This window comes from Hippichthys cyanospilos, chromosome 19 (genome assembly GCF_059441005.1).
Source record: "Hippichthys cyanospilos isolate Australia breed blue-spotted pipefish chromosome 19, RoL_Hcya_1.0, whole genome shotgun sequence".
In the NCBI taxonomy this organism is placed as follows: Eukaryota; Metazoa; Chordata; class Actinopteri; order Syngnathiformes; family Syngnathidae; genus Hippichthys; species Hippichthys cyanospilos.
The window spans coordinates 9,591,949-9,609,347 of NC_142387.1; the positions used below are offsets into that span (position 1 = coordinate 9,591,949).

The window sequence follows — 17,399 nt, forward strand, 5'->3', positions numbered from 1 at the left end:
ACAAGTGTACACAGCCTCTTATAACGGGATACCGGGCAGCCATCACAATTTATCAGAATTTAAAAGAAAATGAAGGGCCTACAATTACAAATGGAAAATCACGTTGTTCTAGTAGGCTTTCCCTGTTTTTTTTTTTTTTTGCCCTCCAGTAGAGGCCTGCAGAATTGGTATTCTAAATACCGACTGGTATTTAGTTTTTCACAATTCCCTCCATTGTAGTAGTCTTGTTTTTTGTTAGCTTTGTTTTTCCACTAGATGTGGAGCTTTTCATAACTTCCTCCACTTTGACAAAGGCCCCAATGCAAATTTCAGGGAAATTAAACCCTTGGTCAGCAGTCAGTTATTCCATTTTATCTTTTACAGCATTAAGATACAAGCAATATAAAATTGTTCAAATTGACTTTTTGATCATTCTTCTTACCCGTAGGGCCAAGACGCAGACCTTCCAAATGATCGCCGATACCTTTCACTCATCAGTCTTTTGCATATTAACAATATGGACACAAACATACGCACTTGTTTAAAACCTTTTATTCAGAAAATTCAAATATGGAAGCTCACATTCCAGCAGGAGTGGGGAACCTTTTCCTATTTTAAACGATGAAAAATCAAGATGTGATGATCAAGCAACCTTTATATGATTATATAAACGACAAGCATTTGTGTTAAGATGTTTTTGAGGCTTTTTCTAGCCGGTTGCCCACCCCTGCTCTACAAACAGGCTTCAACGTCTGCTGCTACTCAACATGGCGATATGACTTAAAGCTTTACAAAAAACAACACAAAACAAACAAAAAGAAATATTTACATGGTCCAACTGTGCAAACATCTTTTTTTTTTTTTTAACACCACTCTCCTAAAATATCTGATGGATAGGCATGCATGAACATTTAACTTTGGTGTATTAACAAAACTACTTATTCTCTTAATGCAGAGACATTTACTTTTGTGTACAGACTCCCGTTTTGATTCGCGTACGGTTTACATGACAGTACACAAGTGCTTTCCCCTAAATCTGCCCCAACTTTGGCAAATAGGCACACTTATGTTAATAATCAGCATGTTGCTTCTTTTTTTTTTTTTTTTTTTTACTATTTCCCCAAATGTTGGCAGTTGAGACGCGTTAAACTTTTATGAGAAAATACTCGGTCTGTATACAAGGCATTTACAAGGGTGAATAAACATCGAAAGATTAAATATACTACGCATATTCAAAGCTCTGGTACGAAAAATAAAACAATCTGTACACCGTTTGTGTAGTATAGTACAGGATTCTAATGAAGTAGCCCCTTTTGCACTTCCCATATAATTCTTACACTGTTCTATACAAATGAGGATAAACCGAGGCGGAAATGATCAGAGCCGTAACAGAGGTGGTCATATACTGCTCCGTTGAATTGAAAGCAATATTTTAGAAATGGGCCAGATATTCCATGGAATATTATATTGATTTATTCCCTAGGGTTTGTTTTTTTTTTGGGCTATATTTGATTTATTTCATTGTGCAGCACTTTGGTTGGTGTGAAGGGAATCATGTATTAGGTTGTTACTATTATGTGCTCATTTCTTGTCTAGAATAGCGTGCATTGCAATCCATTTATGCAGTCCTAGACCATCTCGCCCCAGTCCTTAGATAAAGCTGTTGACGCAGGAAAGTGCGATCCGGGACCTTGGCCCAGCTGTTGGTGGCGCCCGGCCGGCTCTTTTTGTTATGTCTTGTAATGTGCAATAATTTGCTGAATGAGTAAAAAGCAGGCGGGGACGCTTGAGCGACGAAAATGCCGTTGGCAACGCATGAGTATATACGTCAAGTTTTTCCCTTTGCCTAGGCGGAGAAAAGTCAATCTTGGCTGGTCTGAGTTACTCTTTTGCTACTTAGCACCTGGGCTTGTCCTAGTCTACTTTTGAAGATAACCCTGACGGTCTTTTTAAATGTGCTTTACAAATACATTTTCATTTGACTATACGTATTGGGTACGGACAAATAGGATGGGATCACAGTGAAAGTGCTCATTTTACAAGGGAGCCAGAAAAGGATAAAAAGACAAAAAGCGATGTTGGATTATTTTTCGACGCTCTTTTCTACAAAATGAACTGCTTGAAGTGCAAAATACAGAATAAACTGAATATTACACTGCGAAAATTATGGAGCTGTGGAGTTAAAAAAAAACAGGAAAAAACATGAAATAGAGATTTCGACCTTGGGTTTTTGGCACATTAATTCTCTATATACAATGGAAAAAGAAAAGCCCCCCAAATAACTGAAACTTTCACCAAGTGGTCCCATTCTATAGGCTTGTATTCATATGTTGAATTTGATTTTTCTTCTGTATTTTGCCAATCTTAACCTCGATGGGGGATGTGACGTCTTAAGAGGCGGCCATCTTTGTTACGGCTTTGTTGCGCGGTCCGAGCGGAACCAGCGACACAACGGTTAAAAAGTAATAAAAGTCAAGAACAGTGAACCGGTTGCTGCTGCGCGAGAGGTGTTAAGAGGGGCCTAAGGTGGGGCTAGTCCTTAGCCGCCGAAGCTGTCGGGATGCAGGATTTGCCGCCGCTGCCGTTGTGGGCCCTGTAGCTGGTGAAGCTGGGGGTGTGTATGGTGCGGATGCTCTTCCCGCCCGGGCCCAAAGGCGAAAGAGGGGAGGGGGAGGTGGAGGATGAAGAGGAGGAGAAGGAGGAGGAAGAGTGCGCTCGACCATTGGGGGTCTGCGAGGAGAAGGAGAGAGCTTTAGCCGCGTGCTGCGAGGGGGGCTTGAGGGAGCCGTTGGACAGGGAGGGGATGTGCGAGGAGGGCGGGGGAGCCGAGCGAGGGTTGTGGGAGGGGAGGAGGGAGGACTTGGAGGAAGAGGAGGACGGGTTAGCGGGATTAGCGGTGTCTGAGCTGCCTTTAGTAGCGCTAGGATAAAAAGCGGGGATTTTAGAAACGGGTACAGCGGGGGAAGTAGTTTTATGATCCCCTCCCACTCTTTTAGTACTTCCGTTAGCCTGTGAACAGAGATGCCAAAACACATACTGATTGTCAAGTAAAAAAAGAAGCAAAAAATACACATACAGAACTCATACGTAACTCAAGACTAATGATACACAGACAACAATGAAGACTATAGTCTACTGGGATTACGTAAAGGAATAGACAGCAGGGGTGGGAATCACTCTTGATATCAGTGCAAAACCATGACATCATCTTTTCATGACGCTTGAAACAAAGGCAACTGGACTAGATGAGAGATGGGATGTCTGATCCATTTTTACCGGGCCACGGTGTAGTTGCGGTTTTGTCGGAGGGCCGTTATAACTGTGAAGTCAAATCAATGTAAAGTATGATCGTCACACATTTTAAAATACACTGTTCGAAAGGGGTATTGATAACAAAGAAAATGGTAAAAGTTGAAGAAAACGTTTGCATTTGAGCCAGAAACCGATAACCACAATAAGCATAACTCAATTTGAGATATAGTACGATGTCTTGAAACCTTCATGTTGGGCATGACTAGCACACTGAAACGGAATAAAATAACGTCAGAGAGGATTCATAAATTACACGGAATTAGCGTTTGTTGTTTGTAAACTGGTATTTTATCATCTATTTTTCTTGTTTATTTTGCATTGCATTGCATATTTATAAAACAACAGTTCTCCAAATGATAAATTTAGTGTTGTAGTTACACTCTATTTGTACAAATAATTCATGCTACCAACATAGCAGTTGTGACTAACCTTGGCACTGCTATGCTATCTTCTTAAGATTGGAAAGGTGAATGAAATTATCTTTCAGCAGTTCTTAAATATAATTAAATTTATTAAAAATAATACTAAAGTGCTATGGCATCTACGTTCGGGGTAACTAAACAGACGGGGGCTTGTTAACTATTTGCTGCCGAGTTCATACCCTATGCCTGTGAAAGTTTTTGGAGCTGCAGGAAGATTTCTGGACTGTTCAAGAGCGTCCCTCAACAAGGCAGAAAACCTTTTAATTACCAAAGAAAGATCTTTAACCGCAATAAGGTAGTCCAGTTGCCTTTGATCCAAGCCAGTCTATTCCCGACGTACCATTGCGACGACATTGACACATGTCCCACCCCTACTAGACAGAGAGACGTTAACAAGAAACAGGACACGCCATACAGTAGGTTAGACTGGAAGGGACATCTCTTCAGCTTCCGTTATTAGTTGGAGTGTTAGGTCCTCCGAAGAGGCTGCAGGAGATGTTTCACAAGATGCACGGAGGGATTTGGAGAAGATTACGGAGTTAAAAGAGGGGGCAGGCAGGCTTTGAAATTTTACGGGGCCGGCACTCGTTTGCCAGGACCGATGGTGAGAAGATCAGGACGCGGTGAGTTGAGATTCAGGATTTTACAGGAAACAGGTCTTAGTGAGGTTAAGAAGTGGTCAAAGCAGTCAATTCGGGTTTGCTCAGAGGTGCACGGTGAGAAGGGTGCGGGAGGTGTGAAATATAAGCATCCTGGGGGGGGGGGGGAGAAGTGTTGATGAGGAGGTACGGCAACACTGTTAAGGAACTCAGCTGTGATGGGAACTGGAGATGCGATGACGCTTTTCTTTCTCTGCCATACATTCCAGTTTTTGTTTTTTTTACATTTAGTCACCAACACAGTGAAAACCATGAGCAGTGTGGACATGCAGAAGCATACAGTACAGTGATGTTACGGGGTAACAGTCAAGAGTCAATCATGCCTTCCTGCCAAAGTGGAAACATCAATCCATTCGCAATCCAAACATTTCGGTACGTTCCCCCCGCCTCTCCCTGACAACCGTCGTCCTGTCGGTACGGGTAAGGCCCTACAGTAAAACTACCTGTCGGAACTGCCTTTGCGCGTCTTGCAGTTTTTGCTGCTTTCCTGCTTTGTCAGTCGTGGCCGGCGACTGCCTGGACTTGGCGGACAAAGGGATGGGCATCCGACTAGTGGGGGAAGCGACACTGGCGTTCTGCAGGGGGACCCAAACGAAACAAAAAAGAAACAAATAAAACAAAAGAAGGGGAAAGAACAACACAACATAGGAAGAGTGAGAAATCGAGGCACCGACGGTGGAAAAAAAAAGACAAAAAACCTTGATCGTTAAAACACCAGTGAAAGCTCATGCACCCTTGTTGAACCTCGCACTCGTTAAACAGTGGTACCGTACATGCAACCGGGACAACATTGAGATTAATCATCACGGAAGTGTCTTTGATTATTGATCGCTGAACACCTTTCAGCGATGAAGTGAAGGAGTTAGGGGGGGAGGTAGGAACCCAACAAAATGCCACCTCAAATCATGTCAGCATGATTTTTTTGTTTGTTTGTTTGTTTGTTTTTTTTCAGGTAAAGCCAAGGTGGACTTTGCTGATATTTCCAAGGACCTGCGGAGTGGATTAATGGTTTTGTCATTTCAGTTTGGAGCGAAGGTAGGTTGGAAAGAGAAAGACCCGAAGCCTTGTGGAGCGACAAGAGCTAGAGAGAGACCTGTTGGATGGTGCTGGGGGCACTGGGGGCAGTGACGGTGGAGCTGCCGGAGCTGCCGGTGGCGGGTATGACTACAGGGCGCGGAAGGAGCACGGGTTTAGTCTTGTGGAACGAACCTCTGCCGGCTATCTTAAGCGACGAAGCCTTGGAGGTGGGAAGCGAGGCGGACCTCTTCAGGCCGAGCCCTTCAGACACTTTCCCGTTCCCTCCCTTTTTGGCCTCAGAGTGAACCGGCTCCTCTGGGGAAACTGGTCCGATTTCGTTAATGGTGGTCTCCAGCTGCTTGATGGTTTGTTCTAAGCTGTCTAATGTCTTGTACGTGTTCTTGCGGATCTCGTTGGTCCTGCAGACCGAGTCCGAGTTCTGCTTTTTGAGCGGGGTGGGGCTCGGTGCTTTGAGGGCATCCGTTGTGGCTTTTGAGCGCGAGATCTCAAATCTCTTGGCTTCTTTGTGCTGCTTCACCGTTCCGTCCGATTCCTCCTCATCCTCATAGACAACCACCTGTAGCGTCTTTTTTCCCGACTTGGTGCCTATGCGAATGGCTTGGGTCAGCGCCGCCAACTGTTTCTTGGGGAACTTGAACTTGAATTTCTTCTTGCTATCCTGCTTGGCGTCTCCGTTTGACACCCCGCCGTCCGTCGGTTCCGAAATCAATGACGACGACGAAGACGACAGGCTGGTGTGATCCTCGGTAGCTTGAGAAGTGACCTTTTCCCCGTCCGCCGCCGCTTCGGATTTCACCCGTAGCCCGCCGCTCCTGTCAGTGTCCGACTCCTCGCTCTCCTCGTCGATGCGCTCGGCCGCCAGCATTCGATCTAGCTCCTCCTCGCACTCAAAGATGGTGGAAAGGCGCTTGTAGGCGGCCCGGATGTCCATGGGTTCGTCGAAAATAATGATGACGGGCTTCTTGTTGAATCCGTTATCCAGAGGAATGTCGGGATTTGCCGTATTGTTCCCTCCACCGACGGTCACGGTCTGGACGCTTCCTTTCTTGGCGTTGACCAGTTCCTTGTACTCCCCGCAAGATAGGGCCTGAACCTTGGTGTTGGTGATCATAAAGGCAATGTTGTCTGGCGGAGGGGGGGCCTCTTCTCCTGGTAAATCCGGGCTAAGAGTAGCTTCTTCATCAGCCTCCTCAAAGTTAGACTTAGGTGAATCGAGGTCCTCGGTAGATGACCTTCTCCTTGGTGGCGGCGGCGGAGCAGAACCCTTAGACCCTTCCCTGGTTACAGCCTCAGGTTTTACATTCTTAGTGGGAGAAACAGCCTCCAGGACCAGCTGACTCTTCTTTTCCGTGCTTATTCTGCTCAGGTTCTTCCCCTTCTCCATTTCCGCACTGGTCTTCAAGGACTCGGAACGTTTTAGCGACTTCTTGGGCAGTTTGAACGCAGCCAGTCCTACGGGCTTTGGCGAAATAGGCGGCGGTGACTTGAGCGGCGGAGATTTAGGTGGCGGTGACTTAGGTGGCGGTGACTTAGGTGGCGGTGACTTAAGCGGCGGTGACTTGGGCGGCGGTAATTTTGCCGGCCGCTGCTCCTGCTGCTGGCCTGGGGAATTGTCATTAATAGTGACATTTGACACCTGTGATGGAGGCGGGGCAGGATCCTGGTGTCCGTGGGATTCCTCCATTCCGGTATGGGGCGGAAGCTCTTTCGGAATCTTTCCGGTCACGTAGTATATGACCTGCAAAGTTGCACTTGCTGTTAAACAGCCCAGTGTTTGAAATGAACTAAAGCATAGAAAAAGAACTGAAGACGGTGCGGCCAAAAGTGACACGGTACGTACCCCTTGGCTCGACCGGACAGTTGTGTTTCCGTTTTCGTCCGTGTCTGGAACTTTTTCGTCCCGTTTTGGCTCTGAGCTCTGCTATGACAGTTTGGGAAATTATATCACCGTGCAACTGGTATGTTCAAACTGTGACGTGACTAAAATAACAAATTCTCTCAACTTCTATCATTTCTATCGCGCTCAATCATTTATCTCCATTAGGGTTGCGGGTGAGCTGGAACTCACATAGCAGACCTCGAGCAAGTGGCGGGTACACCCTGGAGTGGTCAAAAGCCAATTGCAGGGCAAACAAAAACACACAACCATTCTCACCCAACATTTAATCCTTAAAGCTCCTATCCCACAGAAGGGCGAGTGTGAGCAAAGGTAAGACCTGTTTTGCTCTTGTCAGGCTTCGTTCAAGCTCGTCAATGTTGCCTAAAAGTTGCAACATTCTGGTGACCTCTTTTTGCAAACGCCGGTGACCTTAAACGCACCCTGACTAGATCCAAACAACAGCGACCTTCGTTGACACTCGCCAACATTCGCATCCCTGTGAGATAGCATCTTAAAACAATTTAAGGTCTTACGTTAAGGTTGTGGTAATGTGGGAGGGCAACGGTTCACTGCATAAAGCCACACAAGCACAGGTCCAACAAGCAAAGTCCTTTTCTTTTACTTATCACGAGCTATTGGTTTTGATCATTTCATTTTCAATATATTGAGAGTACATTATTTGTGAGACTGTATAAAAAGAGACGGAATCGATGCGAGGAAGTCGTGAAGCCGGGTAAAGTTAAGCGGAGGCGGAAAAAGTGAAGTGACGTGACAGAAGCATGCACATCAGGGGTCTAAAGTGAACCAAGTCTGCAGTAATAGGTTTTTGTTTACACTAAATGTGTTGTCGAGTAAAAAGACACAACATCTCACAGAGCAATGATTTTTATTTGATTTGGTAAAGTCAAGTTTGGAAAGGATTGTCCATGTTGGATTCCAGGGGCTTCCATTCATGCAGACTTAATCCTGAGAATGTTTCAAGCGGCAGAATCCAAAGAGAGGATGAGGAGGAGGAGGTGGCAGCGACAGGTGGCTTGAAGGTTAAAAGTGTTGCTCAAGCCCAAGCGAGTGTTACTAGGCGCAGGCAGGCGACGACACAAGGGGTGGGGTTTACCTTCTTGTCCGCTCTGAGCTCTCTGATTTGAGCTTCCATGTGAGTGGTGTGCTCCACCGTGTTTGGTGGACTTACTTCCTGAATAGTGCACTTCTGGAAAACCTGGTGCGGAAAGGTTGTATGGACAAGGAATTTGAGGGAAAATTGGATTTGTGATCAGCTGCCAGCGCCCACAGCGTTGACACTTGCGAGGTGGGGAAGGAAGGCAATCCAATACCCACAGTGAGGAAATCAACCACCCAAGTCATATCAAGATGGAAGGAAAGGAGTGTGGGTGTGTGCGCACGTGTTTATATGTGAGTGTGACCCACCTGGAGTTCTGCCATGATCCTGTCGCTATCATCATCCTCTTCCCTGGCAATCACAGGGGGAGGGGTAGAGGGCTTCTTGGGTTCCGGTGGAACGCTTTTGTTGGGCTTGATTTGGGCTGCAGGGAGAGGACCGTCCTCTTCACACTCCTGGAGAAAAAAACAATATCAGTGGTCCAAAGAAACCTTGTATGATTATTTTGCTTCTGTGTGAGGGTATGAGCAACCTGAGGCGTACGTGATAACAATTTGTGAGACTTTAAAAGGGCTTCTGCTGGTATCAGCAAATCTAGTTAAAATATTAAAGGACAGGAACAACTCATTTTTCTTTTCCAATTAAGAGCAAATTAACTGTAACATAAAGAAACTTTCTGCTAAATTGTGTCACAGTAAGCTCTGTAAGCCTTGATTTTGTTACGTGTTATCTGATCTATTTCTGTAAAACTGTAAAAATTCATGTTTGTATTTCTGCAAGCTGTCACCTGAGAATCCTTCCTGTTGGTGTAGACTACCTCTCCAGAACGTGTGGTGGTCATGCCGGAGCTGGCAAAGGTCTTCCTCGGAGGCGGCGGGGGTGGGGACTTGGTGGCCTTTTCGATTCCAGTCTTGTTAAAAGAATCCGGGGACGCCGGTTTTGTGGCCGTCTTGGACGGTCTTTCTGGTGCTGGTTTGGCAGGTTTTTCCATCACCGGCTTGGGGAGCTTCTCAGGAATCCTCTTGGTTGGATTGTCCAACTGAAGCTCAGGCTGAGGCTCTAAGACAAGACAGAGAAGTGTTAATTGAACCGGAAAAACACTTCATCTTACTGTTATTGTATTATTTGTTGCAGTGACCTGTTGGGGACTCGAAAGGGATTTTGGCTTCCTCTCTAGAAGCAGCAGGGGGCAGCATTGGGTTACTTTCCACATCAGGACTGTGAAGGCCCTTCGTCATGTTGGCCTCTGCTTCCTGGAGGATTTTTTCAAACTCTTTTTCGTCATACTGACCCATGTTCTGCCTCCTCTCCTCCCACTCCTTCTCCGCCGCCTGCGTAATAAGGGAAAAAAGCAGCGAATAAAACACATTGTTTTGTGAGTGTGTTTTTTTTATTCAATTTACTAATTCTATTAATAATGTCTTAAAAGACTAAAATGACTTATTTTCTGTGGACCCTACACCTTTAAAATGTAACTAAATAAAACTTGCCAGTTATTAATATTTATTTACATGAAAATAAATTGGCTGGACTCGATTTCGGTAGACATTACTCAGTTTATAAATTGTGCAATTGCCATTTTATTTTCAAAATGTATTCATTATAGGTTTAAAAAAAACAGTGACTGACATGAGTTCTATAGATTCTTTGATTGCGCCATATTAAAATTCTGCTGTTGGCTGTCATTTATTCACTTGTTTATTGAAATCAAATAAAAAAATGACAATTACCTCAATGGACATGGCTCTGTTCTTGCACTTGTCCTTACTCTGCTGCAGCTCCTCAATGACCTGATCCTGGCTGGCGGTGGCGGTGGCGTTGCCGTGGTTCACCGGGCTGCCACGCGCCTTCTTATGGTGGGCCGAAGCGAGCGGGTCCGCGGACGTCGCCTTGGGGGACTCCCGGCCTTGACTCTTGTTCAAACTGGGAGCGTTGAAGTGAGTGGGGCTCGGTGTGAGCGGCGGGCTGGGCTGAGCGGCGGATAAACTGGTGGACTGCTGGGACTGCCGCACGGTGACCGGGGAGCTCTGGACCTGATGGATCACCACCGGAGAGGGCGGCTTCACCTCGGACTTAACGGTGGAGCTTTGGGACTCAGGTACCACTGAGGTTACTGATAACTCTGATGAAGGTGGGGTGCTGTCCAGTGGGATGTTAGTTGAAAAATCGGTAAGTCTCTGATTGCTCTCACTTGCAGATCTGCAACAATGACAGGAAGTAAACACCTAGAGCTTTCTGGTGCTATCATGTCTAAAATAAGTGACTTTGTTTTTGACTTTCACACTCTAGTAACTCCTTATCTGATGCCCATTCTGTCACCCTCACCTTCGCAGAGCGCTCAGCGTGTCTGTTAGGCTCTTGACCCTTTTCAGCATGCTGTCAAGTTTGTGAGGCTCCTCCTTGAGGAACTTGACGGCTTCCACCTCCACGCGGAGCACGGCGCGCATTCTGGTTTGCAGGGCAGGAAACTCTCCTGGGCAAACATAGAAGGAAAAAAAATATTTAGTTGTAGTATCACGCACTACTGTGAAGAGACTGTAATAGAGTAATCAGTAAAGCTGTTTATGTGCTGCTGTTTTGGTTAGCAAAGGATTCAAAGAAATGTCCTGTTGTGGAAAATAAGTATTTAACAAGCATCTGCATTACATTTTTGTTGCTTATCGTGACCACCTGCTTATGAACAAAGAACCTTTCACTTCGTGTACATGAGGATTCTCCGTGAAGTTGGAATGGGACAACCTTGACAGATAAGTCAGTTCAGCAGAGAAATACGTTTGTGTCTTAGGGTTGGATTTCTTCCTGTGGAAGTCACCTCTCTTTACTCTGCACAATGGTCATTGAGTTGAAGCAAAAAATGAAAAAATAAGCATGCTCTCACCTTTAAGTCCTGCCAGAGACTCTCCCACCTTCCTCAGAGTCATCGCCCCCTCCTCCACATCCTTGAGGGTCACCGGTCTGTGAGTCCCCGACGAGTCCTTCTGCAGAGTGCCCACAAACTGCTCCAGATCCCTACAAAGATACGCCCCCCCCAAAAAAAACAAAATAACAGGTTGTTAAATCTAAAATGTAGAAAGTCAAATGCTGGACATAACATTATGCACAGAGTGGCAAAGAAAACAAAAATAGACAATTAGCATTGCACTTTCCGGACTGCCTAACCTGTTTGAGGCTATGAGCTCACTCACCCCCCCTCGAAACCACAAATGTTTACACGCCGACGGCCAAATTGTGAGAGCACTCCTTCCCCCGTGTTAACTTTAAGCTGCTTAGCCAGCTCATGAGAGAATGGGTTTCTCCCTCCAGGGGTTTGAAAAAAAGTGCAGTGGTGATAACATTGTGAAGCCATGCCGGATTGCATGTTTGATGGTGAAATGGTGTTTTCCTCTCTTTTATATAAATCATCTGAAGTGCAGAGAGAAAAGAATAAGAAGTGCGTGTGTGTGTGAGTGAGTTAATTTATGCAAATAACTGTCCTTGAAAACCAACCAAAGTCCAGCGCCGCCTTGAGCTACACTTTGACTTTGGACTTTACAAATTACAAGCCATAGTTGAAGGTTTCTTTCAAACTAAACATAAAACAAAGATAGTTAGACCTCGTGTATTTTGAACAACCTCGTAACTTTTCTTAAAATCGCATGAGATAACACACGATGGTGCGGCAGCACATATAGATAGACAATAATAACAGTCATCACGGGCATATTTTCTTTACACAAAGATGAAAAATGACAGATTTTACTGCTGCTTAATGAAAAACTGAGCCGTATGTCTGGGTAATACTGCCCACAGGTGCAGCACATTGTCAACTGAATTGAAACAAAAAATGTATTATACGGTAAATAAATCAGAATTCACTGTGCAAATGCTCATCAAAAGAATTCAGCTATCCTCAGCAAGATAACACAAGTAGAAATAAGAGCCCAGAGCTTCAAGCACAGCTTTCCTGTCTAAACCTGTGTTTTAAAATGGGGGCGTTGGCTTGACTTGACATCAGTCAAGCTTTGGAGAAATTTCCTGCATTCGACAACATGGGTGTGTGCACAAGATGAGCTTCACACACATTAGGTCGGTTTGAAGAAAGCATTCAAACGTTAAAAGGTGGCCTCCTTACCCGAGCTGCGTTAGCACACGCTCCTCCAGGCCCATGTACTTTTGTCGGTCTTCTTCAACCAGAACCCTCTGTTTTTGGACTGGGTCCTCCAGGCGTCGCATGGACTCCAACAATTTAGCACCGATCTCTTGCTCGGCTCGCTTCAGCTGCACTCGCATGATCTCCTGGTTCTGGAGCTGAAAGGGAAAGGTTAAAGGGATTAAGCAGATATGGTGGGATGATGTTTTTTGTGCTTTTTTTTTTTTGCAGTTTTCATTTCAGGAAAACATAATGTAATGATGTCATGACATTGAATAAGAAATAAACCCATTTGCCACAGTTTTTTTGCTTCACTTTAATGGACATAGTGCTGCACTTTCTGATGTGAGCATCTTGGCCACATGGGGGCAGTATAATACAAATGTATGAATTGGAGAATTCCAAAACTGTAGATTGTATTTACTGTATATTAGTTTCTCTTAGCACAAGATAAAGACAATTGAACAACCAATGCTGTTCATTAGCGTGTATAAAAATAGTTTTAAATAAAATTCAGCCTCTGAAGCAACTTTGAGAAACTACATTTGGTTAGCATGTTGATCATGAGTAAAGAAGAAATTCCTGTTTTGGACTCACCACAATGATAAATTTCTCATTAAAAAAGTGTGTTGGTTACCTGCAACTGCCTCATCTGATGCAGTTGCATCCTGAGGTCCGACACATTCCTCCTAAACTGCAGCAGGTTGGCTTTGAGAGGAATCTGGTTCTGCTTGTCTTGCGGTGCCACTGCCGCCACTGCAGTGGAAGTGTTGCACTTGGGCGCCAATACTGGCGAGCCACCTAAAATTGAAAAAAAAAAAAAAAAAAAATCCAAAAATTAAAAAACAAACAGACTGGAAGACTCATTGAAAGGCAGTAGACCCAAATCCATGAACATTTTCATAGCTTTCCACATATTGTGAATCCTGCCCTTACCTCCTTGTAAGAGAACACCACGTTATGGGTACATCCAGAAATTTCACCGGGAAGTTGAACACCCATAACTTTTTGTGGGTAAAAGTGTAGTTGCTCTACCAATTCTAGAAGTTGGTAAATGTGTGAAATCATCTTAACACTTAACAATAACAGTGTGACCTGCACACAAAATGACTCTACCGCCCAAATGTGCTCCAACAATAAGGCACTTAAGAAAAAAAAATAAAGCAACACTAATGAGCACAATAAAACAATGTTATCTCCCTGCCCAGAGGCAACACAAGTCATTTAGGAAGTGGGACCACGTGCGTTCATACAATCAACCTCTGTCTCTGGGAAATAGACTTGTGTCACCACAAAACCCTCAATGATGCTCGCTTATCAGGCAGGATGACTGACAGCCGCCCCGACTTGAAGCGCAGGTTCTAATGCACGCGGGCGCACAGGGTGTCAAGGAAAGTTCATCTGCTGTTTAAGCTAGCGATGGGACAGGTTACGCAGGCCTTGACTCCAGCTCAATTGTCAAGTCACGTAATCGCCACACACACACCAAAATAAGAAGTTCAAAACAAAAACCTTCTGGACATTTTCATAGAGGTGCAGTAATTAATTGGTTAAATGACAACTTATTTGCTATTTATGATTGATAATTCATCTCAAACTGCCTGAGAGCTTAAGATTTTTTTCATTTTTAATGAACATTTTCGCCTAATTTCTCACATTTTATGTACAAAATCAGCAAATGGCTCAAAACCGGGACATTTTTTTCATGATCGGGATTCTGCTATGCTTGCAGATGAGCTGATCATTTTAATCAGGTGTGTCGGGGAAAGAAATCTAGAAAACATGCAGGATACCGGTCCTTGAAGACCGGGTTTGGATACCTTTCAAGGACCGGGTTTGGATACCTTTGCTCTTATCTATTTTGAAGCTTGTAGTCATATCAGATACAACTTTGGAAACACCCTGCTATGTTATTCCATTATTTAAAAAAAAAATTCTGAATTACATAATTATTTGGTAAACAACGAAATGGTAATCAAAACAGAATTAGTTGTATGATTTAATTCTTCAAAGTGGGAACTTTTATGCTGGAATTTCGTGACTTCTTTAAATGGTTCGGACCTTTTGAATTTGAAAGTGTTTCCAAACTTCTGACTGGTACTCTATACCCTGTAATTGGCATGTAGTTGAAACCGAAGTGACCCGGCTCATGTTTAAATCATTCAGGGTTAGTTGTTTTCAGATGTTTTTTTTTTTTTTAATCCTAGTATTTGAAAAAAAAATTACAAATCAGTTTCTGGGATTCAATGTCTGGATTATGTTAAGACGTATAAATACGTCTTTGAGATCGAAGAACCCGCAGAATTTCATACTCACTGGAGCTGTGTGCACTGTGCGCTGGGGACGACGTCTTTGAGGGTCTCTCACTGCGGCCACATAAAGAAACTCGTCAGGAATTTTTACCAAGAGGACCAATGCATTAACAAGCATTTTAAACGCACTCGGGTTATAGAGTTAGTGAGGACATGGCATGACCAAGGATGATGGGAATAGTCAGACAAACCGAGGTTAAAATGATGTTAATAGAATTATCATCTCTTGCAAATACGTGGCAAGCAAACATCAATACAAGAAGTAGAAGAGCCAGTTCGAAACGGTTTAAAATGGCCACAAAAAGATTTAAAATCTCACTTGGATTTGTAATTGGCTTTTTTGACTTATAACTTGATAGCCTACCATTCGGAGCCCTGAAGCCTATCGGTGTCCTATTTTGTGATGGGCTTACCTTAGAGGCTCCTTGTCTGGCCCCTTTAAAAGTGCATGCTGAACAAGACCAGTCAAGCTGGCAATCTGTTGCTCCATTGCCTTCATTCGCTCTCTGCAGAAGACATCAGAAAATTCTACTTTCAGCGCTTAGAGACCTGGTCAAATTGGCGGGAATATTTTCCTGACTGGATGCCCCTGCAACTCATGGGATTCATTCGAAAACGATTCGGAGCCAGGTTGTCTTCCTTTGTCTGACGTCTAAGACCAAGAGCAAACATTGGATTGGACTATGTTTATTTGGAAAGTTAATACTTTCCCAGCCAAATTCCTCCAATCTTTTTCCAGACTCCCTCGACATCTCCAGCTGTATGTTTGGTCAGGAATGGTACAGGTGGTCTGGCCTGATTAATTTTTTTCAACCTGCTTTCAGTCGTGTTTTCTTTGGTTTTACGAGGTAAGAACATACAGTAAGTAACCCCCCCCCATCAGGTCCGAAAACTCTCAGCGGGCTTCTCATATTTATACTGTCAGATTTGTCTTCATAATAATCAGCTAAAGAAGCAGGGCAGAGATTGTGAAAACATCGGATCCGAAAAGTAGAACTATTTGTGTAGTCCAGAGGTGGGAGTAGGCAGACTTGTGAGGTCATGAATAGAGGCCTTTTTTCCTTGCCCCGAATCCCTGCTTACTAGTGCACATCTCGGAAAAAAATTGTCAATTGCAGCAACAATTGTTAATGCGCTGTATAACAGTAAAACACACCTGGAAACGCTCTGAGAAGGCCAACTTCAAAATAAACCTTATTTTACCACATGAATGCCTTTGTACGTTTTTATTTTGAAGTTGTTCCGAGCAGTGTGCCGCAGCATAACAACTTGACTAGAGTTTCTATTGCAACTTTTGCTCCCGATACAAACAACACAATGTTGTTCTGAAATCACATTCAATCACCGATTCCGGACATTAACAATTTCACTTCAAGTTGACATACGGCACTCGTTGACTTCCTTCTTTTTTTTGGTGGCTCCAGCGCCATTACAGATGCACCTAACATAAATTAGCCACTAGCTAGCAATGCTCCATATAGGCTGGCATGAGACATACTATAAATAACTGCACACTTTGATATACATAGCTTTAGCCAAGTAAAGTCTCAAGTTAAAAACTGTGAACTTTCTTAAGTCAAGCCATGCGACTCTAGTCTTCCACTGCTGGTTTTTGCAAACCAAATTGATCATCCTGTGCATTAGTCAGGCTGCAACTAGCATACAGTATCTCAGCGCTCAGAAAGTGGGGGAAGACATATCGGTTAGCTTGAAACTGGGATGCAGAGTGAGTTAGTTCATGCTACGATGCACTTTTTTTCCGTCCCTATTAACCCCAACGCAAGGTTTACCGTGTCTGAATGTCACCGGCGGCTGGAACGGGCCCTTGAGGGTGGCCCTGGAGGTCTGAGGACACCACGTTGTTCCTGGGCTTGGTCCCTGTCACGTCCTCTTTCCTAAAGGACTGCCGCACAGATGAGCTCCTCTCCATGGGAACGCCGCCGTGGATATCAATAAGCCGCACGTCGGCCATCCGGTGAGGGGACGGCGGAGGCGTTTTGGAGCCCAATGTTGGAAGTTGGCTGTTTCTTGACTTCTGCCTGTACAGGGAAGGGTGGTCGATGGAGTCCGTGGGGCTGGGCCCGCTGTAAGAGCTGGTGGAGCGGATGGAGGCCCGATGGAAGCCGTGTTCCGGACCGTCGTGCCCAGTGTTGGGGTGCGGTCCCAGGGCCGTCGCCATGCCCACGCGTCCCTCTTGAAGAAGGTACGGGTCGGCGTACAAGCCCTCGTTCCCCCTGGTGAGACTGTGAGACTTCACGCCCATGTCCCCGTCAGGCTTGACATCCCGCCTCTCCAGGATGGCGCTGGGGCAGGGCGAGCTGGACCGGGCCGGGGCGGTGGACAGCCGCTCCCTGGGTACGGTGCCGTTACCGGGCAGAGAGCCCTGCCGCGGGCTGAACGGGATCCGCGACGGCGAGTGCGGAGATGGAGGGACTGCTGCCTGTAACGGGTGGTGTGCTGGTGGACCCATGGGAGGCTGCCTCAGAGGATTCGCCATGTCACCGAGCATCTGGGAAAAGAGACGTTGGAGACTCAGTGGAATTCATCTTGTT

The 17,399-nt window shown here is 45.0% G+C and overlaps 1 protein-coding gene across 4 annotated transcripts in view; it reads right to left on the reverse strand.

Moving 5' to 3' along the window:
- Positions 1–515: 515 nt before the first annotated feature.
- LOC148407841 (sickle tail protein homolog) overlaps positions 516–17,399 on the reverse strand; it is a 71,369-nt gene continuing 54,485 nt past the window's right edge. For all 4 annotated transcript variants that reach the window (XM_088402387.1, XM_088402388.1, XM_088402389.1 and 1 more), the window contains 16 exons: positions 16,638–17,356; positions 15,261–15,353; positions 14,852–14,901; positions 13,173–13,336; positions 12,518–12,693; positions 11,285–11,415; positions 10,732–10,879; positions 10,137–10,605; positions 9,545–9,737; positions 9,194–9,465; positions 8,715–8,861; positions 8,404–8,505; positions 7,251–7,331; positions 5,466–7,148; positions 4,816–4,947; positions 516–2,988 (listed from right to left, as the gene is read on the reverse strand). In XM_088402387.1, the coding sequence (XP_088258513.1) occupies positions 2,512–2,988; positions 4,816–4,947; positions 5,466–7,148; positions 7,251–7,331; positions 8,404–8,505; positions 8,715–8,861; positions 9,194–9,465; positions 9,545–9,737; positions 10,137–10,605; positions 10,732–10,879; positions 11,285–11,415; positions 12,518–12,693; positions 13,173–13,336; positions 14,852–14,901; positions 15,261–15,353; positions 16,638–17,356 (5,037 nt within the window). In that variant the 3' untranslated portion in view covers positions 516–2,511. The remainder of the gene's footprint in view (positions 2,989–4,815; positions 4,948–5,465; positions 7,149–7,250; positions 7,332–8,403; positions 8,506–8,714; positions 8,862–9,193; positions 9,466–9,544; positions 9,738–10,136; positions 10,606–10,731; positions 10,880–11,284; positions 11,416–12,517; positions 12,694–13,172; positions 13,337–14,851; positions 14,902–15,260; positions 15,354–16,637; positions 17,357–17,399) is intronic.